General features: G+C 44.7%; 1 protein-coding gene and 1 long non-coding RNA gene across 2 annotated transcripts in view; one reads left to right on the top strand and one right to left on the bottom strand.

The window, feature by feature from the left end:
- The window catches only part of LOC135393918 (uncharacterized), a 102,986-nt gene extending 80,300 nt beyond the window's left edge, over window positions 1–22,686 (top strand). The window contains exon 4 of the long non-coding RNA XR_010422726.1: window positions 22,603–22,686. This is a non-coding gene — a long non-coding RNA (uncharacterized LOC135393918). The remainder of the gene's footprint in view (window positions 1–22,602) is intronic.
- Window positions 16,585–21,450, bottom strand: LOC135393914 (protein cereblon-like). The gene has a single exon (XM_064624262.1). It carries the CDS (start codon window positions 21,300–21,302, stop codon window positions 20,058–20,060), a length of 1,245 nt encoding a protein of 414 aa, XP_064480332.1. The 5' UTR covers window positions 21,303–21,450; the 3' UTR covers window positions 16,585–20,057.
- Window positions 22,687–27,056: the final 4,370 nt, after the last annotated feature.

Genomic DNA, 27,056 nt, shown 5'->3' with positions numbered 1-27,056 from the left:
GGGCAAAATGTATTGACGTCACAGATGTCTGAGATGGGCAGCCGCCGTTCATTCTTCTGCAGAGAACCGGCCGCTGGTCAACCTTGAACTGGGTCTTGCATACGGTGACGGTCAGTACCTCAGTGCCCCGTTTTAAGTAACACCTTTACCGAGAACGCACGGCGGCGAAGAAGGTGACCGGTCCCGTCGAGGGATACGAGGATAGGGTCACGCACATCGGACTATTACGGCGGGGGCATCGTACACGCGATTTAATTGTATGATCAGCGAACCCTGACCTATGAGAATATCTGTGTATTCACAAGAGTAATAAGGTTTATTCACTGACGTCACTTCGCCGCCGTACTGTAAGTCCCTCGAAGTTATGTTCCCGCATTCGTTCGCTACCATATGCTTTTTGGATAACTTCTAACTTCGAAAGCGTGGAAATTACGTGGATATGCTACAAATCACACAACACAAAACTTTGAAAGACCAAATTTTCGGTGAGTGCGATATGGGTGACGGCTTGGATGGGACCTCAGGGTGTCTACCAACCTGGAAAACCTGGAAAACAGGGAATAGTCAGGGAATTTTGGTGTGACTGGAAAAGTCAGGGAATTGTCAGGGAATTTGGCTAAAAAGCAGCTGAAGTCAGGGAAAATCGCAGACAAGTGCTGTGATGATGCGCGGCGATTCAGGAGTGCCGACCGGTGGTTGAGAGGCGATGTCGCAGCAACGTTACTGCAAGTAGCAGTTCAATAGTATGACAAGCTCTGACGCAGAAAAGTATAGGGTAGCCTCACTAATACTTAATAAGTGGTCTGTTTTATGTTGGATCTGGTATCAAAACGTATGAGCAGGCACCAAGTTCCCTTTTGTTTTTGTCAGGGAATTTGCTTGAAATAGTCAGTGAAAACCTGGAAAAGTCAGGGAATTTGAAGGCTGCAGTTTGGTAGACACCCTGGACCTACAATATGGCGGCCTATGGCAGCACATCTGCCTGCTAGCGACAGTGCTGGTCTCATACGAATGACGTCATGTGAATAAACCCTATAGGAAGAGCACTTGACAACAGAAAGCTATGACGTCTTCTCGCGCATCTTCCGCTGGAGTATTCTGGGGAATGTCACTTGTGTGAATAGCTGAATACACGCTTGGAATCTCAAACCGTACAAGGAAAGGCGTCCAATTCGTCCATCCGCTGAAGATATATGGCCAGGCCAGCATATCTTGCAGTATGAATCACCTGGGCACTATAAACTATCGCAGTTCACTACAACCACTACAAAAAAGAAAAAAATACAGTGGTGATTTCGCGGTGAATGCGAGAGAAATACTACTTACTACTACGATACTTGACTCGCGAGTATCTACTTCCGGTCTAAACCCGGCTTCCGGTTGTCCACCTCCGGTCTATACTTGACTTCCGGTTCGAAACTTTCAATTGCTAATGCAAGTCCATTTAATTAACCTTTAATTAGCCTAGATTACTTTCAATTAGCCTGCAATTACCATGTAATTACCGAAGGTTACCTGATGTAGGAGTTTCATATACTGCCCTGAATTATGTTTACTTGCTTTAATTACTCTCAATTCCCATTTAATTGACGTTAATTACATTTAATTCCTTCCAGTAAGCTGCGGGTACCTTCAGTAATCCTTAATTTCGTTTAATATTTCTCTTAATTACATATATCTTACATTCATTACCTTCAAACTCAACTTTCTTGCTTTAATTGCATTTAATTACTTCTAAATACCTTGAATTACTCTTACCTCTTACTCTTAATTGCCTTCGACTACAGCAGTTTCATATCATTTACCTCAATTTACATTTACCCTCATATATCGACTTTACATGTACCTCTGCCTCGGTGAGGCTTCACCATATCATGCACACACCCACCCACACACACACACACACACACACACACATACAGCTTTTTGCATTTTGACTCTCCTAATGCTGACGCATTAATATCTCGTGGTAAGTGAGGTTGTAACCAGCATCGCCGCAAAATGGGCAATGTCAACTGGATGATTGTGTGTCTCACGATTCCTCATTCGTTCCCCATTTTGTAAAATTCCATACGTAGTTAATGCGGAGTCTGTGCGCATGAAAGAAATCTCATACATCTATGTAAGGCGCCACCTTCGGAATAGAGCCGATAAACAAGATGTTTTCCATTTACCAGAATTTGGGAGAATAGAAATGAATAATGTTAAGTTATGAATCGCTGTTGTCCCCTTGGAGGCACTTTCGGCCGATCCTGTCTCGACCTTGTTTTCTCCTCCACCGCGTACATATAGCCGTGAGTTGTTTTTACAAGTCGTAGATTCCGTCGTTAGTTCGCATCATTCACGCTGCGGGAGTCCTATATTGCAATTTCAATTGCGGCTATAAGCGTCGACAAATTCTCGAGATACCTCCTTGTCGAACGTCATGGGTGATTCGCTGCAGGTGCATTTTTAAGTACGTAAAGAAAAAGTAGTAAAGAAATACTGTCGAGCATGGCACAACATGGCACACTTGGCACACGGGAAATACGAAAGTGGGAAGATTACGCGATTCAAGCTCCAGCCGTCCATTGCACCCCGCGAGTGACGTTGCTGCGCTGACGGCAACGGCATCTCCGAGAGACGTCTGAGGGTCGTCCGACGCTGACGTTAGGCATAGCGGCCCTAAAATGTGCAGATGTAATCGGGGTGTAGATTGTTCACGATCCCCCCCGAGGGAGATCAAGGTCACTACATTCTTACTTCCGTGCAGGACCAGGAATCGTTATGTAAGAAAGAATAATAGAATTTTGAAGGTTAAAGACACATGACGTTTCGAGAATCGATTTTTAAAAAGGACGCTGTCGTCATTGCGCAAGCGACGCGGCTTCTAAAATGAAACGTGTGCGAAATGGTAATGGTGCTGCTATAATATGTGCTGGTTAGGAAAGGCTTCTATAGACATTGTGAGGACACACGCGATGTGTCTTCTCATAAGCACATCAGAAGGTCGATTCATTGTCACATCATAGAATCGAAGCGACTCTTGCAACCGGTAATGCACGTTCGCCGCTCGTTGGTGGTAGCCATGCTGAACCCTGAGAGGTGGTGGGTTCGAATCCTACCACCGGCTGTGCTGTCTCAGGTTTTCCCTGTGTTTTCCGAAGACTTTCCAGACGAATGTCGGCACAGTTCCCCTTGAAGTCGGCCCAGGACTCACACTAACCCCTCCGCGCCCCCTGTCTCCAACTCCGTGTTGTCTAGAATGAGCGCCGCACAAGTTCGGGGTGCACACTCCAAAAGAGAGAGAGAGAGTGAAAGGAGTAAAACGAGAAGTATTTGCAGTATCTGTATAGTTCGCTATATAGATTGCAATTACTCCCCATTTTAGCTCCCTGACTCCGAAACTTACTCCCCAGAAGCGCAAATATAGTCACTGAACTTCGCAAATGGTCTCCTGAATGCAACTAGTACTCTACGCAAATATGCGCTCTTCGTGAATTTGATGGAATAACTTAGTTAACTTGGCGATTTTCTACCCGCACACAGTAAGAGATAGTTGGCGGTTCTTTCTTGATAAACCCTGCCCTATGCACGTCGCAGTATTTTTTTTATCACTCGACATACCACGGTTGACGGTTTAGTTCAAAGTGTTCCCATTCATGCACATGAATTATGTAACCGGGACTGTTAGAAGCTCGAAATGTAGTCCCCACTCTGTCACATTCATGTAGTAATAATGTAGCTGTGACCCTAATGTGGCTAAGTCCCCAAAATGGCTCAAATTACTCTTTTCTTTTTTTTTTTTTTTTATATAGAGTGCAGTTTCGAGTTTTAGAGTGCTCGTATCCGATCTGCCCTATTTCATCAAAGTGACTCACTTCATACGCGTGGCCTGCTCAAAACCTTTCCTATCACTCTTAATAAAGGTCTAAGGTTTCGTTACACAATAAAACTGTTTTCCATACTGGTAGGCCGCATCTCTCTCTGCGTAAAAAGGAGAGCTATCGTCTTCTCAAACGTGAGGTCCATATCAACAGAAAGCTAAAAAGCATCGTTGATATGCGTGAAAATGTTTTTCTTCTTTGCTCTTTGTGGTCCTAGAAAAAAAAAAAAAAAAAAAAGGAAGATACTCATAGTCCCGACATACAGCTTTTCACCATTTTAATAGTGTTTTTCGCTCCCGTTTCCTGTCGCTTTTCTTCCCCTTCCTTCTTTTTCTTTCCTGTCGTTTGTTATTTCTTCGAATTTCGCGCTGTAACATGTTATCACCCAAATTCCAATCGCATTCAAATTTCTCCAAGCTCTAGCCATCACCTTTAACTTTAGGAAAATCGTACACATTGTTGTACCCCGGTATGCTGCGCACAGTGTTGCCAGCCTAAGGTTTGGATTCCCGTTACTCAGTGGGGACTCAGTCGCAAAACCCAGCCTCAAATTATATCGAAGACATGGCACAGAACCAATATACCAGCGTCACTTGGCATTTTCGTTTCTTATCCGTCATACAATCTTGGCTTACGTCCGCCGATTTGAACCGATAACGTTGCATACGAGGATAACTCGATATGAACCCTTATTGCGTTGGGGTCTGCGCATATTTAGTGGTGGGGTATTCCACAGTCTCCTTCTGCAATGGGTACAACTGCTTATTGGCTACGAACATTAGTCTGTATGCTGTAGCTTTCGGTAATGATATGTGTTACCACATGTGGATATGTTTGGGATGTTAATGATATAGGCCCGTCCCTCCGCAAGCATTGGAAGGACTGCGAGTCGACGTACCGATTTATATCAGTTTCAAATGCCTGCACCATGCAGCTTCAGTGGATTATTGAAAAAGAAAGAAAACGAACAGCCTCAGTGGATCATACGGTAGCGTGTCCACTTACAAATCCCAAGGACGCGTGTTCGAACGCAGCCGAAGGCGCAAGAAATTTCTTGCCGCGGTTGATGAGGCGCGTCGTTCTCCGCGAGTGACGTCAAACGTGGTGTGCCGAGATTACACCTAGATAAAGCGACAAATTATCGAGTTCCGAGGGTGAAAGTTGCGTATTAACTGATCCCAAACAGTAAGATGATTTATTTCCTTCAAACATAAGATGCGTCGAAGCAACGTTAGAATTTGGGCAGGGTGGTTCATTCTCGCCTATAAAATCGATAAAATTCTCAAAGCTGGGTATACAAGGACAGATGACCTTCATTGCGAATGTTGTGAACGTCTGTCCTTTTTCCCAGCACTGCTTTTTTCTCTTTTTTTTTTCTTTTTCTTCCGTCGAATTTAACTGCTGTACATGTTTCGTAATCACTGATATTCAAGTCTTTCACACGTCTCAGGGGGCAAGTGAGAATACGTAAGATATGCACCTGATCCAGCGTGGAATTATATCTCAAACGAGAGTATATTTACCTGATTACCTACCGACCTACACAAAAACACCCTCGACTATTTTCACATCCCAATAGCAGCACTTTCGATGTAAATAGTGTAGATACCGTTATATTCACACGACATTCCCAGAACGTCCCAGCGGGAAGTGCGCAAAACGTAGCAGACGACAGGGCCGATGGTGTCGTCTGCTATATATGTGCGCAGTATACGCCACTTCCGGTGTTCCGGCGCTGTGCGAGTGCTCAACGCAAGACGCCATGGAACTTCCGCCCCGTGAACAGTTTGCTTTTTCACCCACTAGAATATTCCGTGAGGATGTCGCTCGTGTGACAACACGGATATGGAGACATATTCTAATGCTAGTACTCATACGTGCCCACAAACCCCAAGATACACCAAACCACAAGCCCCAAAGAATACTGATAACAGTAATATGATAGGAAAAATTGCTTTTTTTTTTTTGTAATAACCACACTGATAAGAGCTAACCCGAAGCATAGGATTGTGATCGTGTCGATTATGATGCATTCTACTCTTTTGAGTATTACGCAGGGCAGAAAGGTTATGATGGTCTATTTTTGAGGTGACCGGTTAATATCTGATAAAATAGCTTTACACGGTGAATCTTTCGACAAACGAACGAATACGCAGTCCATGATAGGCAAGCCTGAGCGATGGGCAAGAACACGTAAACAAACACAAGGACGAAGGCTCAAAACCAGCAAGACGTTTTTCAAACGCAAACGTCTTGCTGGTTTTGAGCCTTCGTGTTTGTGTTTGTTTACGTGTTCTTGCCCATCGCTCAGGCTTGCCTATCATGGAATTTATCCACCAGCTAGCCTGCATTTACGCCTTTCTGTCAATGAATATGCAGTCCCATTGTAGGTACGCTGCTTGCAAGCGGAATTATTAAACAGTTGTCATCCCCATATTTTTTATATCTCAATCAATCAATCAATCAATCAATCAATCAATCAATCAATCAATCAATCAATCAAATCAGTGTCACGTATGCACGTGTACCGCGGTGCAACGGACGAAAGCGTTTCTATCCGCTTGGCACGCCGAACACACGTGACCTTAGGCTAAAAAAGAGAGTCATGCTTTAGCGTTGGAACACTTCACTTTGCTTTCTTTTACTTGTTCTTTTCTTGTTTCGTTTTATTATTATTATTTTTTTTCCATTGGGACTGTTTTTAGATAAAACTTACCGCAGGAATGCGAAAAAGCGCCGTCAGCGAAAGTACCAGACGGAGCTCCCAGGAAATTTCCGTTGACCTGTCTGCTGTCATGGTGTGACGCATCCCTCTAACTTCTTGTACCTTCCTCTGCCATACCCCATATTACAACGTTTAATGTTGGGAAGAAAGTTATCATTTTTTTTGTCCTGAGTTTCATAGACACTATCACTGACTTGCTCTAACACCTTTTTTGCTTTTTCTAACTGCTCTTTTTATTATTTTTTATTTTATTTAGCTTTTTTTGTTCGGTATTATATATCACAAAATACTACCGTTAGAGAAAGAGACCCAACAGGAAGAGATAGTTTTGGGACATATTTTTCGGGCAACTCTTCAGTTAAATAAAATACGCACCAGAGTGAAATATAGAACGCCAATGAAAATACGTGAGTTTTATACAGATATAGTACAACAGCCCGATTTACAGAACATAAGTCAGTTATTACAAAGCACTTTTGAAAGGGGGATAACATGTTCCCGCTGTTGTGGTTGTATTGAATTCAAAATCCTAGATTGGTAGAACTATACAGCGTATACATATCAATAATAGATAAGCCTGCGCAGTGTCTCAGACAAGAAGTTCGCTTCCTGACTATTATTGCGGTCGTCGCTGCTTAGCTTATTACTACAGTATAACTATAAGCTGCATATCGCATACCCGTCTTCTCTATATAGTTCAAAATACACCCGCCACATTGGTGCAGCTAACTATTTTTAGACTACCTTTAGTGTTGCCACAGAACATGGCGGGCGTCCAAATGAGCCGGAATGCCGGCGAAACGTAAACAACGTTTACTATCAGACAAAATCTTATTGGACAAGACGTATGTCAACATCGTGTTGAGTAAATCGAATTCCGCCTAGGAGAGTGATATCGATGACCTACTGATACAGGCTATATCCTTCAGTTTTATGTAGAAACTTCCGGATTCGCTTTCCTATGTTATCTCGGTATCTCCCAAAGATAACTGTGGTAGATAGATCAAGAGAGAAAGTAGAATTATTACTGCAATCCCCGATGACCCTGACCTGCGCTGTTCAGGATGGCATTTTCGCTGCATATTTCTCTCGATTTGACTTTACTACGGGACGATGAAATTTTGAACAGTATCCGCGTGTTGACACGAGGGACGTCTTCTCGGAAGAAATTCTATTGGAAGAGTTCTGCCGGCGTATTATGCTGATGAAAGATGAAAGTCACTGAAAAGCAGACGGTTGACTTAGCAGACGACACCGTCTACGTCATTTCCTGTCGTCTGCTACGGCATATCTTATGATTAGGGTTCCGCGTTTTTGACATTTGCCGAAAAATGCCGAAAAACACCCGCCGGATATTTTTTTCCAGTGCGGCATGTTCCGATAAACTCGGAATTATACATTTGCATATGGTACTACATGCCGAAAATGCCGGTGCCCGATCGCACTTATCTTCCTCCGGGGCATCACACATTCATTTTTCCTTCACCCCGTTCCAGGTGGAATGCGGGGAATACCGCCCTGCGGTGCAGCAAGCCTCTAGTTCGGGGAAAAACCTTCCTCTGTAACACTTTGACTAGTGGGTGAAGAGGGTTCAAGTACATGTGGAGCCCTCCAACTAAGGAAAGGAAATTCTTTGCGTTTTCAATGTCCTCCTACCAAGCTGCTCTCCCTCCATAGTCCAAGCGATTATAGCTACCGATTTTTCGGTGTCTATTTTTGGCGCAACCGTTTTAAAATTCCAGAAATATCAGAATTTGACAAAACATATAAATGCCGGGAGGGGGGGGGGGGGAAGCCGAATCTCCCCAGGAATAAAAGCCGAAATCGCGGAACCTTGCTTATGACGTATAGGCATCGAAACGTTCAACTGTTTCGATGTCAAGCCCACGTATTTTTACGATACAACAACATCTGTTTCCTGGCTTTTTGTCTATCTTCGGTTTCACCTTATTTCCGGTGCTCTCCCACGAAAGGGAATATTACCGCAAGGTCCCTCACGGATACCTTGGGCACGAACCGAATCGGCACTCGTTGGCGTGCTTTATCCTGTAATTGCCCATTTGCGCCGCAAACAACTGTTTTGTTTGCTTGTTTTTTAGTTGTTTTTTTTTCTGTTTGTGAGGCAGCGCAGTCTGGGGCCCCGAGGCGTAAACAACTTCATTTCGTATTCTTCTAACGGGGAATTTTCGCCGCGGTCGTTCTGCATCCCGAGTTCCTTGGAATTGCATTCCGTCAGCGCGCTGCAGATAAACATCTCGGACCCGATATTATATAACGCGCAAGGTCTTTAGCTACTCTATCGATATTAAAATAGCCCTCCTATGTCGCCAAGTAAACACATTTGACGTCACCCTTCGTGCGTATGGTGAGCAATCAGTAAGAATAGTGCTTTTTATAGCGATCGAACGTATCGGACGCGCTGATAATTCGCGATAATGAAGTGCACGAATCCTTATCGCAGAATTTGCGGCAAATGGTAGAGTGCTCGTAATGGTTCTGTGCCGCACAATATGCGGGGGAAACCCTACATGATACACAGTCCCGTAGCCAGACCTCCATGGTGGTGGTGGTGGTGGGGGGGGGGGGGGGGAGCTCGATACGAACCTTCCCCCTCCCTCGCTGATCTTGGGTGTGCCAACACACACATACCTGTGCATCACCGGGATTGGCGATACAAGATGTGAACGTTCAAAATGCAATTACACGTGAGATATGTCACGAGCGGAGAGTCCGCGTCACGAGATTGGAAGGCGTTTGAAACGCTTATAATTTTAAAAAAATATTCAAGTATGCTGCTTAGATAGACGCCGCAAGAACTTTCGCGATCGTCACGCCTTGTGGGAATTTTATTGGGAATTGCGGGAAATTTATTTTTTCCATTGAACTTTGAAAATTGCCAAGCGAACCTCACTTTCTTTTTTGTTTTACAGAGATATGAAGTGTTCCACGGATATCCACAGACCCAAGAAAAACTACGCACAGTATCGCAACAGAAATACTTAGTCAAAAGAAAAAAAAAGGGTAAAAATTACGCTTTAGCCCCGCCTGCTCGACTGTCGCAAAGAAGAGCGCACTGAAGATGCGGGGAGAGGAGGAAGTGTTTCCGCGCTTCTTGGTTTACCTTTTTTTGCCCCCCTTTGACTTTGATGCTGGGGTCACCGTCTTATCACAAAGAAGCAAAACAATGGTGGCAAAGGTTTCCAGAAGGTAATTGCCGAAAGTCCCACAATCCTCCGGCGAGCACGTCGCCAGCTAGAAGGTCATTTTTTATCATTTTTGGTGAAACACCCTGTATATACCATTTTTTTTTCTCTTTTGGTCTGCACGATTTGCGTAGGTCGGCCTGTGACAGATAGGGGAGGTTCGGGCGACCAAGCCTCCCCCGTAGCTAGAACAACAACAACTACTACATTAATGACGATGGGATGAGATGAGCTACGGCACTGACACAGTCGCACTGTAAAGTGATTATATATGTGTATAGCGCTGAAAGGTGTTTGTCCTTCGTGCACAAGGACTCACTTTCATTTCACCAGCTCCTGTGGTATATAGTGGTTAGGATGATCGCTTTCCACGACGAGACTGGGAGGGTGATACGGGTTCGAATCTCGGCACCGGCACAGTTCCCCCTGAAGTCGGCCCAGGACGCATACTAACTCCCCCACCCCTTCGTGCTGTCCTTTCTCAATCTGTCGATCCGTTACGTCTGTACGCTGCTCATAACCACAGTTCGTTCGTGGCGCTAATACGGAAGTAAAAAAGAAAAGCAAACGTGCATTTCATTCTGATTCAGTACGCGCTTCGTTCGTATTTCTTATCAGAACACACCGGCGTCGGTTTCGGGTTCGAACCTGGCCGTGGACGCCAGCAACTTGTTTCGTGGCAGGTTACAAATGGCTTAGACACGACTTCTTCCGCGAGGGTAATTAAATACGGTGTGCCGTATGCACACAGGAAGTATTGAGCACGTAGTACGACTATGTAGCTTCGCGGTGAAAGGACCCTATTCTCACGGACTGGACTTTCCATGTTCAAAAGCTTTTTGGCTTATCGGACGAAAGTCTGATGCGAGAGTCTGTAGTGCACTTGAGAAACGATGTCCCGAAATGACAGTGTGGCAGCAAGCCGATGTCAGTCAAAAGTAGTATTATAGTTCAGGTTACGTATAGTCACCTACGGTTTACGCAGTTAGAGTCAAGCGAAGACGTATCGCTTCTGTAGTTTTGGGGCCACCGTAATTGTAGTATTTTCGGGCGGATTCGGCGTACGTTTTTCGATGTTTATCGATTTTCACAAAATCGGCGTTTTTCGGTGTTTTTTTTTGTCGTATGCATGGTTTACCCGACAGTTATCGGCTAATAGAAATCACAATGTAATTTCCGCACAACGCCCGTTCAACATGGCCTTGTTCGCTGCGGTGGCGTTCTACGGCTAACGAAAAGTACACGGACATTTTTCGCAACCATCGTATTTCTGTATATGGTCTTCTGATCTGCATCAACAACTTGCAGGGCATATGCAGCAATTTATCTCTGTCGTGCCTACAATGTCCCTCTGTATTCGGTGTTTTTCCATTAGAACCGAATGAGGGAAAATTTACCCGGCGTATGTTTTTCGGTATTTTTTTTATTAAAACAGAAAACGCGGAACCCTAATGATATAGGACGAAGATGCTGAAGAAGCAATCTGGTGAGAGGTAAGAACCCGCCTTCAAAGAAGTGGTCATTTACTGCCCCGAAAGAGGCGTTGCGGAACGTACGAAGCACATACTAACCTCCATAACTCAATTAGAGGAGGGGTTATCCAATGATTTCGTGCGAGTCACACGGATGACGCGTACAAATGCTCGATTTATGCTGAACACAATCTCTTTTCCCGCTTTACCGAGAACCCGATTGTGTCACATCGGTAACTTTCTCCACTAGCATTGACCGCATTTCGTGGTATCAAATAGACAAAGAGGCCGAGACACTCTGGCGAATTATATTTCAATATGACTCGTGACCTAATTGTTGTTGTTTTATTGGTGCCCAAGAACAGCCTCAGAGGCCTTAGTATTGGCGCACACAACATCACACATGTTAAAATGAGATACAAAATACCGTACAAGAAAGCAAGATAATTGAACGAAACTAAAGAAGATGCGATCAATAAAAAGGAAACCTACATAGAAACTATATGAAAAATCCAAAAACAGACATGAAAGATTATCAAAGTAGTAGTTCTTACGATAGGCACATGGTAATATCTCTCTTAAAGGACAGAAAAGAAGGAGAGAAGATGTCACATGACATTGAAACTGAATTCAGCAACGTTTGGCAACGTACAATAGGATCGTAAGGAGAGAAACTCTTTACATAAAATGAAGGCCGATTGCGGAACGCAGCTCGAGGAAGACAAAAACTCGGACGACTTAAGAGAAATGAAGAATCAATAGATGAATGTACACATTTATAAGTAAACAAAGCATCAGCAATATTGCGTCACGCATGCAGTGGGCGTAAGTTGAAATGCTTCAACAAACCATAGTAGTCATACAATTTAAAGGCCGGGATGCGCCGTAGAAAAAAGTAGTGAAGGACGTGAAGAGCCCTTTTCTGGACAGCTTCAAGGCGATTCACATTAGTGACGCACAGAGCATTCCACACAACCGACGCATACCCAAGTCTTGGGAGGACATAAGATTTGTACAGCGTTATAAAGACAGTGGGTGAATCAAAAACTTTACATTGATAGGTTAAAAGGCCCAGAACGCGTAGTGCGGAAGCCCTGGCCGCATTGACATGTTCAATAGGATGTTTATAGGATTTCGCAAACGTTGTGGGTTATTGCTATATAAGACTGCGTGCTCACTTGTTGGGAAAAAAGGTGTAATGCGGCGAGAAGTGTGGTTGCACTGTGCCGAAGCCAATGTAGCAGAAATACAAGTGAACATCCATTTGGTTCAACTGGAAAGTTCTAACCTGTGTTCGGAAAACAAATCAACTTGACCTGAGCGCTAGAAAACAGGGGCGAATCGAGGTGGGGGTGGGGGTTCTGATGTCCTGACCCCCCATCCTCAATTACTATCACAATGCACAGAGTGCGTCAATTGATCTTGGGCAATTTATGCGGCGTGCTGTCCTAGACCAAACACCCACCCAGACCCACCCCAAGTTGGAAGAGCCCTGGATGCGCACCTGTTAGAGGATGTCGTCCGATTATCATTCGAGAGGCCATACTGTCGCGCGTGCCAGTAATATCCGTAATAGAAAGGCTACCGAACAAATAGGTACTGAAATAAAGATAATATACAGCTGCGTATATACACGTGACCACCATACTGCAATGCGCGGTAAGAATCTGTGTGTAACATACTGCAGGATCGACCTTCATCGTCAAATTCAGTGTATTTGTAGGCGACTCGAAGCTCATTCTACGCGGTGGCGTCATATCTTGGGCATCAATGCTTTTATTGGGCAACCCAGGAAGGAATTACGCAATGGTGAAGAGCCTAACAAGAAGACGACGGCTTAGACACTTTCAACTTCGCTGAGGGACATACGTCAGCACTTGCACGTAACAGCGGTTGGGCACGGAGAATACATATTAGGATGTTATGTGAAGCAGATTGACGCATTACAAATCAGAACAGATTAGGATGATGGTGGCGTGATGTCGGAAGGGAAACCCCGCAGTGAGCTGAAACAAAAACGGAAGAAGACAAAACTGGAACACCCACGGAAGAACTTGCTCCACTTCTTTTTATAACGGACAATCTTTTATCGCAATGAACCACTGTCCAGGTCCACGTCCTTGACGACATTTTCCGGTATGCAAGGTAGAATCACGGTGGTAGAATCGTCAGGTTAACCACGCCAGGGATTTGTGAAGAAATTTTCGTATTATTTTCATGTTGCGAGGTCATTGGGAAGGAGGGGTTAGGTGTGTATGGGAGAAGTGCTGGAAAATCCGCAGGCACGGCTACTGTTTGGAGGAACATTCTCTTGTCCGAGCCTCAGAAGCACCAGACCTGAGGATTTATATCGCTATCGGGTTGCCGATTCTAGGTGTGTGCCCCCTGTTGTCTTCCTACCCGTATTTTTTTTTCTCGTAATTTCATAATTTCACCGTGGGTGTCCACCCATTTCGTCGAACGCCGTTCATGACGCCAGTTTATCGAACGCCATTACAGCGAACGCCGTTTCATCGACGCCTGACCAAAGTTAGGTCATGAGAGCCCTTTACGTATTTCACACGTTGGGGAGACTGACCAAGATTAGGTCAGGAGAGCCTTTTAACGTATCTCACATGTTGCCGCAAGAAAAAGCGGCAGCCACCGATTCGAGAAAACCGCGTTCGATGAAACGTCCGTTTTTCGACGAAACGGCATTCGATGAAATCTCATGAAAATGACATGAAATGCATTCCGACCCTGTAGCAGTCTTATACGTCCGCGCTTCCACTCGGTGCAGTTCCCCAGCAGGAGCAGGCATGGGGCATACGATCGGCTCTCGAGTAGCATCCCTCCACACTCTAAGAAAAAAAAAAAAAGGAGTAAAATTAGGAGTAATTGCAGCTTCTAGTCCCCTAGACTGCAATTACTCCCCATTTTAGTCCCCTAACCCCGACGTTTACTCCCCAGGACTGCAAATCGTCACTGAACTTCGCAATGGTCAATTTGATGGCATAAGGCTGTATAACAAGCCAGCGTAGCAATTTTCCATCCACACAGAGTAAGAAACAGTTAGCTCTTCTTTCTTCGCAAATTGTGCCCAATGTATGCCGCAAGATTTTATGTCACTCGATATATCACGGTTGACGGTTTGATTCAAAGTATTTTCATGCATGCACACGAATTATGCACCTGGGACTCTTGGAACAGAGCGTGAAATGCAGTCTCCACTCTATGACATTCATTTACTTCCGTGCATTTACTCCCGAAAGGGACTATATATCCTGGCCAGTCATTTAGTCCCAGAAAGGAGTAAAATTACTCCTTTATTTCTTAGAGTGCATATATCAGGCTAATGATAGTTCGTGGTTCCACGTCGCGACACAATAAACTACAGGGCAATATTTTCATAGGGACCTCGAAATCTCTCAAAAGTGACACCCCGTCAACATCTCGGCAACGAGGAACATGTGAATTCCACAATGTTTATTTCCTCGTCGATTTTTCTCCCACGATGTAGCTAGACATTATGCAATCGCAGCGAAATTGTTCACTACAGGCGCGCTCAATCCATCGCGTGCACTTCTACCACGCATCACTGGTGCCATATAAGCGAGGATGGAAGTGCCTTCCGCTGGGGCGCCTTCTGCGTCGCGGGAATCACATTTTCACATATTTCCTCGATGCTGGTTTACATGCGACAGAGGCCATGTGTTGTCGCTTCGCTGAAGTACAACAATAGAAGACGATCAGCCGTGTCTCTGCAGATGGACGCGATCATCGTCAGGCGATTTTCTCCTTTGACGTGTCTTCGCGGTTGAACAGTTTACAATTTGCTTCGATAATAAAATTTGCATGCGGAGTTTTGCATGTAGGCCCCTTCAGCGGCGTAAAGCAGTAGATACAGTACACGAATCCGCTAGTTTGCAGTTGCTCCAAGGTGACATAGTAAACGCTGGGTGGTAGCCAGCAGTATCAAACCACGGGGTTGTGGCCTGTCCGGGGTCTCCCGGCAGACTTCATTGATTGATGTCGCCACAGTTACACACAGCACGTGAAGTTGGCCCAAGATGCATATTAACGGCCACCTCACACTCCTTTTTGTCCTCTCTCCATCTGTCCATATCAGATGAGTTCTCAGGAGCACGTGACTTCGGTCACTTAGGAACCGTTATTTTTGAGGCTTCGGTTCGAGTCTAGAAAACAAAAATATGGGATTGAACCGGTTCATTGAAGCTGAAATTTTTAATCTACATGCAATGCAGTTCAAACGCGGTCTAGTCCCGGTTAAGTACGCAAAGTAGAACTTTCGCTCACTGAAGTGTGATCTCACAGCACTCTGCAAGAAGAAATTTGACGAGTGTAGTACAGCATTAGTGCGTTGTATAGACAGCCTCGGCGTAAGTTACATGACAAAGCTGAAAGTGAAGACTGTAATACTTGGCGGAAATGGTACGTTGGTTATTCTGCTTGGAAGCGAGTTAGATGCGAATTTTACGATTGCCCGAAGTACTTACTGCTTATTGGGGCAAATTCAGGGGCGGTGGAAGAAACGAAAAAAAAAAAAAAAAAGATTAATTGCTGTCTTACAAGTGCAGAAAGTTGGACTAGTTCGTAGAAATGTATAAATGCATAATAACGGGACGCCTGTCCTGTGTGGTTTCTCCTGTCCCCGTCTGTTAGAGCCCCAAATCGCACAATATATGCCTGCCATCTCGAGCATGCCGCTTCATGCGGCCCCAGGAAACTTGGTGCGCTCAAAGGAAGTTAGTACCACATCTAACCCTCGTTCATGGGCTCGATATTTCTCGCAATCAGATTTTCAAAACGTAGTGGAAGCATTGAAACTCCGTTCCATGTTTTGCAATGGAAACACTGGAGGCTGGCTAGCTGAAGCACCTGAACCGTTTCGTGAATCGGCAATCGCTTCAGATTTATTTCGGCTCTGTTCAGCGGTAACAAAGATAATTCCAATTCGGTTCAGTTCAGTTCAGTTCAGTTCAGCTCCGATTTAGCACAATATAATGTTTTTTTTTTTTTTTTTTACGGTTTTCGGTTCTGGTTCAGCTCCGGTTACGATCCCTGGTCGCTACTCGCGTCTCACGGCCGTCTTCAGCTTCATTGGCAGAGTCCCATACTGTCGAGACAAAGCAGTACAGATTTCCTACCAAACTATTGACTCCTTTGCTGTGGAATGCAAGTTCATACCGATGCACATGCCCGTCTTGTACATCTATCCTATGCAGTTTCGAGCGAAACCATTTAATCGACCCAGAGTAGCAGCTTGGAACTTCTTTAAACTTGAAATCAACTCTTTGCATTCGAGTTTCCATTCACACTGCTGTGAGCGAAATGTTTCTTTATTTCGGTCTCAAGTGTCCTACATCTTTTCCACCACTGCTTTCACTTCTGCAGCAGACCTGAAATAAGTGTGTAAGTCACCCACGTGGAGGGGAAGTTCCTGCATGCACTGAAACACAGTTTTTCTCACACATCGCTGCTCCATTTAGCACAGACACCAAAGTCACCCCGAAAAATATATATGCAGTACCTAGACGATGATGGAGTTGACAGTATTTTCAAAAAGTATGTAACAAAATGGCGCAAAATACAACACATCTTTCTGCTCGTCGTTATATTCATCACATTACATCGTGAAAACAATGCATGTTACTCATGTGCGAGGCATGAAAGATGTATCCGTCTAGGTTGTCAACAACCACGTTATTTAGTAGCAAATAGTATAATTTTATGAATAATCCCATAATGTCGTCCCATATGACAGCAAAAAAACTTGCACTCAATGCACTTTTGGCTAACTTGAACTAAATGATGTACATAACCTGCCACAAAGTGTTCTCATTCGTTAATGCAACAAACAGCCACGCAGCGTACCACAGTTAGGACCTTTTGTTCTTACGTGGAGCCCAACAAATGCTGCTGTTTCTCTACTGGCTAGCCTTCTTCCATGGGTGACGCTGAATATGGTGTGCTGTGTGTTTATATTTGGCGCAAGTAAAAGAAGCCTGTGATGGACAAAATTAATCTGCAGACCTACCACTGTAGCCACAAATTACTAATTGTTATAGATTGGTTAGTGGGATACTGTGGGCAGAAACTGTAAACACGCCACCTTTCATGTGCTGCTACACAACTGTCTTATTGATGTGTCATCATGCACCAAACAGCCGTACTTTCAGCTGTGTTACACCTGAATTATTGTGCTAATTTGCTACTTCAATTCAGCAATTTGCATGACTCGCTTTAGTTTTAATACCGTGAATAAAAACTTTACTGCTTCTCAGTGCTAGTTTAAAGTGTGCCACAAACAAGTAGATGCAGACTAATGTTTGCCAAAGATTTTAAAATATCACTACAATTTTAGCCCTGGCTCAAATTTTGTTCAATATTCATCAGTCTGCCAGTACCGAATAGAATCCAGTATTTCAGAGCAAAACTAGTTGCAAAGCACACTCAGCAGAGAAACATACATCTTCTACAGGGGCTGTCATAAGTACAAGGACTCATCCAGATCAGTGTGCATAATGCATGAATTCTGTTTAATGGTTACTGGGGGCTTCCCATCACAGCCAGCTCTGAGAAAGACATGTCATGTCTGCACGTGCCATAAAAATATTATCTGCAGTTAGCTAGAAATATCTGAATATAGTCCAGAGGCCGGGAGTAGATATGTTTATAAATCAGGCGCACCGGCAAGCAACACAGTAAACAACATAAGAGTTGACGTTTCGGGTCCCATACGGGTCTTCTGACGATGGGACCCGTATGGGACCCGAAACGTCAAGTCTTATGTTGTTTACTGTGTTGCTTGCCGGTACGCTCGATTTATTAAACTAGCCAGAAATAGTAGCATCACACAGCTTAGCATCTCCAAGGTAAACAGGAGCATAACACACATAGACACAGAGAGCCTATGTGATGCTGTTATCCTTCCCCACGACTGTGTTACACTGTCACATATCAACTGGAGCTTTCGTTTTGTTGTCCCAAAAAGCTCTGTGCCACATAAATGCTTTGCTGATAAGTAAGAACCACAGTGTAAAAAAAGCCATTCCTGGCAATGCCAGTGTCTCGTGGAGAATCCACGCAAATCAGACAGGCTGACGTACTGTTGTTGTGGGTGTTGTGCATAATGCTAAGTACATTGCAGCACACAAAGAATTTAACCTTTGTGCAAAATACACAGGGTTACAGCATCAGGTTTCCTGAGGTTTCTCTAAGGGTGAACTGGCCTACTATTAGTTATACCAGTCACCTGTTTAAATATAGTATGGAACAGTAAGTGCTTACTATGCAACATCTGTATGGCAAACCTTGTGTTTCCTTGAAGTGCAAGAAGTGCATGAGGCATATAACAAACACAGCTGTCTCTCGGGGCATGTAAATTCACCTTTCATACATTCACGTTTTAGTTCAAATAATTCAAGCTCCTGAGAACCACACGTCAAGGCACCTGTATATTGGATGCACTTGTGCTTTTGTGAAAAATTTTAATTGTCCATCATTCACATAGCTGCACGGCTTAAATGACTAATACTATGCACCACAACGCACCCCTATGGTAACAAATCGGGTTTCTTGTTTTCGTTAATCGTATTTTCTGGGGTATGGCAAAGATAGGCGACAAAGGGAAATTATCCTGTTGTACCACGATGTTGTAAGCAACTGCAATGTCGTCTTCAATAACAGACCATATTCAGCAGTGGTGGTTAAAACACACACATACACACACGTGAGAGCATGAGAGACGTGATGGGCACTGCATATCAGGCGTGCTTGCTAGAAAGTATCCTCCAATCAGCCAGATTGGGCGACAGCTTTGACAGATGGCGAATATTGCGCGATGTCTTTGTTCAAGCACAATACGATGTCTCGAACAAAGGCATCTACTACACATGGTGTGACAGACAGATTTACAGTTCGGAATAAGCTATTTCTTCCACATTACAGCAGCGTGATCATCTTCCTCTAAGCTAAGCTCACCACCGCAGCAGAACGGATCACCGACACGAATTCCGCCACAGTGTTACTGCATGTTATGCATCAAACGGTTATGCATGTTGCACACTTTCACCAAAAACACTTTCAGGTCGTAAAGTTTTATGCAAGACATGCAAGTTCCAGTGTGCCAAAGCCTGTGCTACGTAAGCTGTGTTGTCGCAGCATCGCTGTTATCAGGGCCGGCAATAAGGGGGGGGGGGGGGGGGGGGCAAGTAAGGTGACCGCCTTAGGCCGCGTGCACACAAAGCCCTCAAACAGGGATTACTTTTTTTTTAAATATCAAGTATGCACTTAATCACACGGGCGATCTTCGACTAAAACAGAAATGAGAGAAGAATGTGTTACGTGCCATTCCATCATGTGATGAGAAAAAGTCCCACTTTTCAGAAAAATCCTCCAACCCTGCAAGCTATACCGAGGATTTCGCACCCTTTTCTCCTGCTGCCATTTCCCATACTCTGCCACTGCAAAAATCTTATAATTTCTTATCTTTTCATTACTGCTGGTGTGAAACAGGCCCCGCGATGTGCCTTCGCCTCAGGCCCCGCACACCCCTAGCACCGGTCCTGTCCGTTACTGGCGCAAGACGGGGCACTCCCGATCCAAGCCCCCTAGGCATCGTGTATCTACACTCTCCCTATTTGAAGCTCGAAACGTGGTTTATTTTTCTTACATCGTGGTAGAGAGTTAAGTTAAAATAGCCTTCGGGAACAGTCTGCGTCTCGGCTATGACTTCTCACTAGGAAACAAAAACGACTCTCACCAAGCTGCAATCTCCATCACCTACGGGCTAATCTCTGCCCGACGTTTGCTGGCCCCTCGACACGGGCAGCCGACTGGGCTTGATCGCTGACCTACACAAGCCCCAGAACTTTAAAGGCAGCAAGTTCTTTTCTACTGCTGTAAACTTCCAACCCACGTGACAATGGCAGCTCCGGCAATGTAGAATGGTCCAGGCATAGCCGGGAAACCAACTGTACTCGGAACTCGGCCTCCCATTCCAATAGACCCCTTTGGCCCGGCGTACTGTAATCATCTCGTGAACGTAACCGTGAGGGTTCACGTATGTCCCCTGAGGGCCTTGCTGCGACATGCTGAATACATCCCCCCTGTCTGCAACCTTAGAACGGCATTCTTTACAGGTGAGAACTACGCATTCGCGCAAGATAGCCAACTCACAACGCAACCTCTGTATCGGGCTGTCGTACGAAAGCATTTCTAGTCTGACTTCATCGTCCAGTAGTAAACTTCCAGCCACCCAGTACGAAAACTTTCCTGGGTCCTCAGGAAATCGTAGAGTTGAGAAGTTCTCTGTCCATTCGCTAAGTTCACTCTTTATTCTGTTCACGAGAACTTCGGCGTCGTACTGTAGGTACACCCACGCTGGCCACCGTGTCAGCGGGGCAAAGCCGTACCGCCCGAGATTACGACTCATGTTAATTTCGGACGGTCTCTGGAAGCGGTTTAGACACTGGAGCCTGGCGACTTCACCGACATCTGGCGTGGGGTCGTCAGGAAGTATTTTGATTTCCGCGGTCAAAATTCCGTCTGTCCTACGGCGTGACGAGAGTAGGTTAAACCGCTGCCTTCCTTCGGCTTTGACAACTAAAGTTGACACACCCGATAAATCGTCCGTTTCTTCTTTGTAGGATCTGACTTCTGCCGTAGTACCCAGTACGGGTTTTCTGTTCTGATTCGCTCGTGCTGTGATTCCATCGGCAATAATGCCAAACGTTCTATCTTCTTCGATGATACGACGCATCATAGATATTTCCAGAGGACGAAAAATTTGAAGCGGAAGGATTTGGCCGGGGACGAGAATGACATCATGCGAGGTTAGAACAGGAACGGTGTGGATGCTGTCTTCCTCGAAGACAGTTCTCCCTGTCAAATCTTCCATGTCATCTCCGAGGTATGTGTGCTGGGCGGGCAGCGAAATGTCGTACGAGACATCCATTGGAGACGTCGTATTGTTCTCTTCGTCGTCGTCAACTTGTTGCGGCCGCGGTATCAGCTGTATTATGTCGTCTGCCATCGACTTGGCATTCGTTGAGCGCTTGGTTGTAGCACTTACACAGAAATATCAGTAAGTGCGCAGATGAAATAAAGAATCATGGAAGTCCAGAATCAAACGCCGCCATTTTGAAAGCGGGAGCGGAGTGGTTTCGAGGTTAACTCGTGCGTCCAAAAGATGTTCTATCTGCTGCGAGAGTAGCACGTCGTCTGCTCCGGTTTTAGCGCGTCGCAATGTTAGCAATGTCTCGTTGAGCCCGTTGAGCGGGCGATGTGCCGTAGAAGAAAACTCAAATTAAAGTGCCTACTTCGTTGAATGACCGATCGGTACGGGTTGTATCACACTGCATGTTTTATCATTGAAAATTTCCGTACAGCCTTCACACTCTTTTACCTTGATATGCTTGTCGTTTGCACACTGCTGCAGTGTACGCCTACAGATTATGTTAATGAGGCCAAAGAGGCATTTTACTGAGCGTGATGTGCTTTTACGATAAATACAAACACGGGATAATGAGCGTATCATTTGAGGCGCCAGATAAAGGCCAATATTTAAATATCTACTGTGAGAATGGGCGAAAGGTCCCGTCCTGCATCAAAGCAAGTGTTTGTGTCATTTACTTCCGAATGAACTTGGAAGCCCATCACGAACAGCCCTTAAGATAACATCTTGCTTGGTACGGTGTAGTTGCAACATCTTGTCGAATCTGAGATAACCTACGCTTCCGCGCAGATACCATGCAGGTCGGTATGTACGCATTCATTTGTGTGCAATAGGACAAGGTATGCTTGATTATGTCAGCTTGCTCGGAATGGCTATTGTTGTTCATTACCGCAACGGTTTATTATGGATTTGTACTTTTACTCAGCCGAAAAATGCTCTTCAATGCGCGTCTGAACTTGAGCAGATTGAGGACAGCGAACTTAAACTGAACGAACCTTCAAGTGGGAAAGCGATACCGAGGCCAGTGCAGTTGAAAGGTCTCCGCTAACGTTATGCAAGCGGCGGATAAGCTTCCGTCTTGATCGTAACCGATCCATGCATAAGCCTCGGGTAACTCTTTCCGATAAACGTCAATAACTCGTTCGCGTGAGATTTTGCTTGACTTAACGATGCAGGGAGGAAACATGCAGTCAAGGTGGAAAACGTAACCCAACAGATCTGACGAATGGATGTTCTCACAAGTGATAGGGGCGGGAGAGGAGGAGGCCCCTCCATCTGGGAAATTATTCATCTATTTGTAAGCGTTCGTTCATAAGTAAGTCCTTCGATAACAGTTCCTTACATTTTGCCTTTTTCTTCTTCTTTTTTTTAATTCCAGAAAGGACGAAGTTATGTAAAGTCACTTCCTGTGGGTACAGCAAGGAGAACGTTACTGGTCGAGCATCTGACTAGTGCAATTTCGCGTAGGTATGGAGTTGATCGTTTATTAATTGCATGTTCACAGAATAGGAACTCAGTCACGGAAACTATTATTTGTCAATGACGAGATTAACGTTTCGACATAAAGTGCTTCGAGGTGTTCCGTCGCTTCCGACGGTTACGTAAGCAAGTGTTGAAACTGTCACCACAATATCGGCGGACGATTCTTCAATATTACGAGCGCAGTGTAACAAGACCTTGTGTGCATGTCTTAGAAGTTGCGGTTACGGGCTGAGCTTCGTCGGTGTGCGATGAATTCTGCTCTTAGTATTCCACTCAATACGAGAACTGAGGTACGAGGAGCAGATTACTCCGTGTCAGTCGTTTATCCAGAATCGTAAGCACGAGGGGGGTGTTGCAGAAAATTGGGGGAGCGGCTTATTATTACAGTTACGTTGTAACAGCTTTATGTGTGTGTCATTTCCGACCATGTGTCAAAAGCTGAAACAATAAAGCCCCCCCCCCCCCCCCCCCCCCCCGTACTGGGTGCACAGAAAAGAAAGGCAGCAGGGGGTGCCGTCAAACGTTCGGAGGGTGAAAAGGGGGTGGGGGTGGGTCCGGATAAATCCGTATGTATTGTTGGGGACATCGCCTCTCACAAACCCTTGCTAAGATGCGATGATTCATACTTTTTGTGAGGTTTATTCAAGAGGCACACCGATGTTTCGTTTTCTTTTTTTTTTGTTGTTGTTGTTTTTCTTTTTGTGAAGGTAATCAAATCTTTTTTTCGTTTCCGTTATCGCCCCCGTTACTGGCCCATATTTGTTTACCGTGTCAGTTTCCGTTACCACCATTACACTCTTAAAAATGAACTTCACCGCATAGCACGCTCCTAGCCAACCATAATCTCGAATGATATCGTAACCTGCCCTGATTTGTTGAAAACTGGGGGCGTACGCCTTTTTTGTGACACTTATACTGTTCATAATTGTCACAAAAAAGGCGTACACCTCCCGTTTTCAACAAATCCCGGCAGATAACGATATCATTCGAGATCATGGTTGGCTAGGAGCGTGCTATGCGGGGAAGTTCATTTCTAAGAGTGTAGTTGCCACGTATACGTAAGGGATATCCGCCGAAGCACCACGCTATCCCTTACGTACGCAAAGGCTACGATACGCTAGAACTCACTAATTGTTTTAGTTTCCGTCTCTGTTTCAGGTATTCTGAGTGCGCGATATCCGTTTCTGTTACATCGGCTATATATTTCCCGTATAATACCGTTTCCGTCTCTGTTACCGTTTCAGTTACTTTTCCCTGGTAATCGATGCATGCTTGACGAACAACGCAAGCACGTTGACCGGCAATCGTTCGTGCTATGTGTATAATTACGCCACCACTGCACCCACTATCGTGCGCTCCCTATCATGAGCTATATACCTACAATTTTTCACGCGTAAACCGACTACTAAATCATGTGCTGGTTCAGTTTCACCAATCAATTAATGACACAATTGCGATTGTACCGTATTATGTAATTTGCTTAGATAAACGATGTTACGGGGTCTCACGGAAACAGCGGCAGTGCATCTCGATTGAAAAAAAAAAAAAAAGAAAAGAAAGAAAAATAGTTAAAACAGCAACAACGGCTGTTGTTTTTGTAAATGCCAAACGAACAGTCTAGTACAGATACGCCTAACCTCAAGGGCACGGCGCGGCGGCAATAGCATATGGAACGAAGGCTCCCATGGCTTCTTCTTTTTTTCTTTTTTTTTGTGTTTTTTTTATCCGCAACAGATAAAAAATTAAAAAAAAAGCTATGAGAGCAGCACGGATGCCACTTGTGCAATGTAGTTATGTGTCCCGGCGGACATCCTCTGGAAGAGAGTATACTGGATGACTAAGTACCTAATATTCTCTAATCAACCCTTTAATTAGGGGCTCTCGGGCAAAAGGGAGATAGCGGAGTAGGAGAAAATTCTCGTTGAAAGCCATTCTGTTTTCACAGATCCTGAGATGAGCACGTACGTTGAAATATCCATAGCCTAATTTTGCTATATTTGCTACGCAAATGATCGGGAACCGAAACGTAGAACGTCCGCCTATATAGAGCCGTATATAACCCACCTCCCCAGCAACACCGAATATCCTCTGGATGTACGAATAATGTCCTAACGGATTCGTACGTCCGATGGATATTCTGAGGATATCCTCTGGATGTACGAATTTCATAGGACATTATTCGTATACATGCAGAGGATATTCGGTGTTGTTGGAGCTGCGAAAACGGTACTGTGCTGCTCTCATAGCTCTTGTTTTATTTTCTTAAATCGGAAGCGACAAAAAAAAAAAAAAGGAAGACGAAGAAAGAAAGGGAACACCCTGTAAAACACCCTAAGTAAATTCAGCACGCTCTTCACATTGGTGGGGCAAAAAAGTGACCTTTAGTTGGCAAATTTCTGAGTTCAGTTCGCAAAAATTTACATAATTAAACTTGGGTTACATGACATGCACGTCAGGAGGTGGCAAAAATTAGTAAGAACAAATGTCGTTGACCGCATGATTCTAGGTGGCGTAGTTTTTTTTATTAAAATTCAATGACACGTTTTCTGGCACACCCTCTATAATCTGCATTGGACCAGCTTATTGAGCAAACATTAGAGGACAGGTGCCGTATGAAAGTGAAAAGTACAACTACGAGAATAGAGGAAGTACACAATGAAAGAAAAGAAAGTAGATGAGCTTGCTAAAGTACCTGATCCATTATAATTTATTATACACATTTTTTTAGATGACGCAATTGTCGTCGCGACCTTATTTCGGTTGCACCAAATAGAATTTCATTAAATAACCGTGAGACATAGTGGCAGCAATGGAAAAGTTCCGTTTGGTATAGACGTGCCTGGAACGGCAAAAGGGTGCTGACAGTGCCGTACATTCCTGCACAAACGCCAGGTACATGTGCCATCCCGTCTAAATTCGTATCGGAAAAGCGTTGCACCTATCAGATGCCTCTCAGAGATCCTTATCGTCACATTCGCGGAATAAAATGACCGGTGGACGGCATTTGGATGACCAGCCCTGTGTCACGTACGCCAGCAATGTCGACGTACCTGCACGTGATCCAAGCGTGCCATCTCCATGGCGGTCAACCTTGTCCTCTGCGTCCTTTACTGAATACTGATCCACGTAAATTGTGTTATACAATCAATGACGTCACGAAAATGAAAGGTTTCACTCGGCTGGAAGCCGAAAAAATATTTTTTCCACTTTAAGGTGCTGGAAAATATCTTGTTTATGACACATTTGACAGGTCTGACGCAAATACATCATTGCTTTTCCCTCCTAAACGGTACAAGTATTCCGATCATGTAACGATCATGCTGAGAGTAGATTTTCTATATGTCTCTCTGGTTCGCATGTCCCCTTCCATGCGTCCTAGTCTATAGGGTATATCGGAAAATCGATTATCGGTGGTGTTGATGGCTTAATATTATTTTAAAAGAAAATTAGCAGTGACTGAGGTTAGTTAGAAAGCAAACACAAATTGTATGCGATGGAAGCCTTGGGTCGGAAACACCGTCTACAGTTTGGTAAGATTGCACGTGTCCGTGCCCATGGGCCGTTCTTTTGGCGTATACTGTAAAAGCGGGGTAATTTCGCGGTCTTAATAATTCGCGAATTCGTGTGGGAGCGAGTTTCGGGAATATTTCGCGGGACCTTAATTTCGCGAATTCGTGCGAAAGCGGACTTCGCGGGATCGGGGAGTTCGGGGCTCATGACATTGCCGACAGTAAACAACGAGAATTAGCTGGCCTCTACTTGCTATCCTCTACATGCCGGCTGGCTTATATAGAAGCTTACCGTGGACTCCAATCCCGTAACAATGACACACGTGCTGGTTTTGTGAAAGCGAGTATCTGCAATGCCAAGTGATACACTATGCGAATGAAACTTATGAAGTGGCGTTTTAATTATAGAAATGTTTCACAAGAAGAAATTTATGCGAATAAAGGTCGTCAAGTAAGTCGATATGTCTTTGTGGAGCTCATATCGTCGCGAATTCCAGTGCCCATACTGTTTCATCCCCGCTACCTATATTCTCGCGAAAATTTCTACTTTTACAGTACTAGTCCCTACTAGTCCTACTCAGGGGCGCCGTCACGTGGAGGCAGTGGGGGAAGTTGCTTCTCTCTCTCCCCCCCCCCCCTGGCTCCAGCAAGTAAACATTCACTCTTAGAAATGAACTTCACCGCATAGCACGCTCCTAGCCAACCATCATCTCGAATGATATCGTTATCTGTCCTGATTTGCTGAAAACGGGAGGCGTACGCCATTTTTGTGACAATTATGAACAGCATAAGTGTCACAAAAAAGGCGTACGCCTACCGTTTTGAACAAATCAGGGCACAT

This window comes from Ornithodoros turicata, chromosome 5, assembly GCF_037126465.1.
Source record: "Ornithodoros turicata isolate Travis chromosome 5, ASM3712646v1, whole genome shotgun sequence".
Lineage (NCBI taxonomy): Eukaryota > Metazoa > Arthropoda > Arachnida > Ixodida > Argasidae > Ornithodoros > Ornithodoros turicata.
The sequence above is the reverse complement of the archived record's forward strand: the minus strand, read 5'-3'. Positions and strand labels throughout refer to the sequence as shown.

Coding starts and splice junctions, on each gene's coding strand:
- LOC135393914 (XM_064624262.1), bottom strand. CDS start 21,302: ATGGCAGACGACATAATACAGCTGATACCGCGGCCGCAACAAGTTGAC.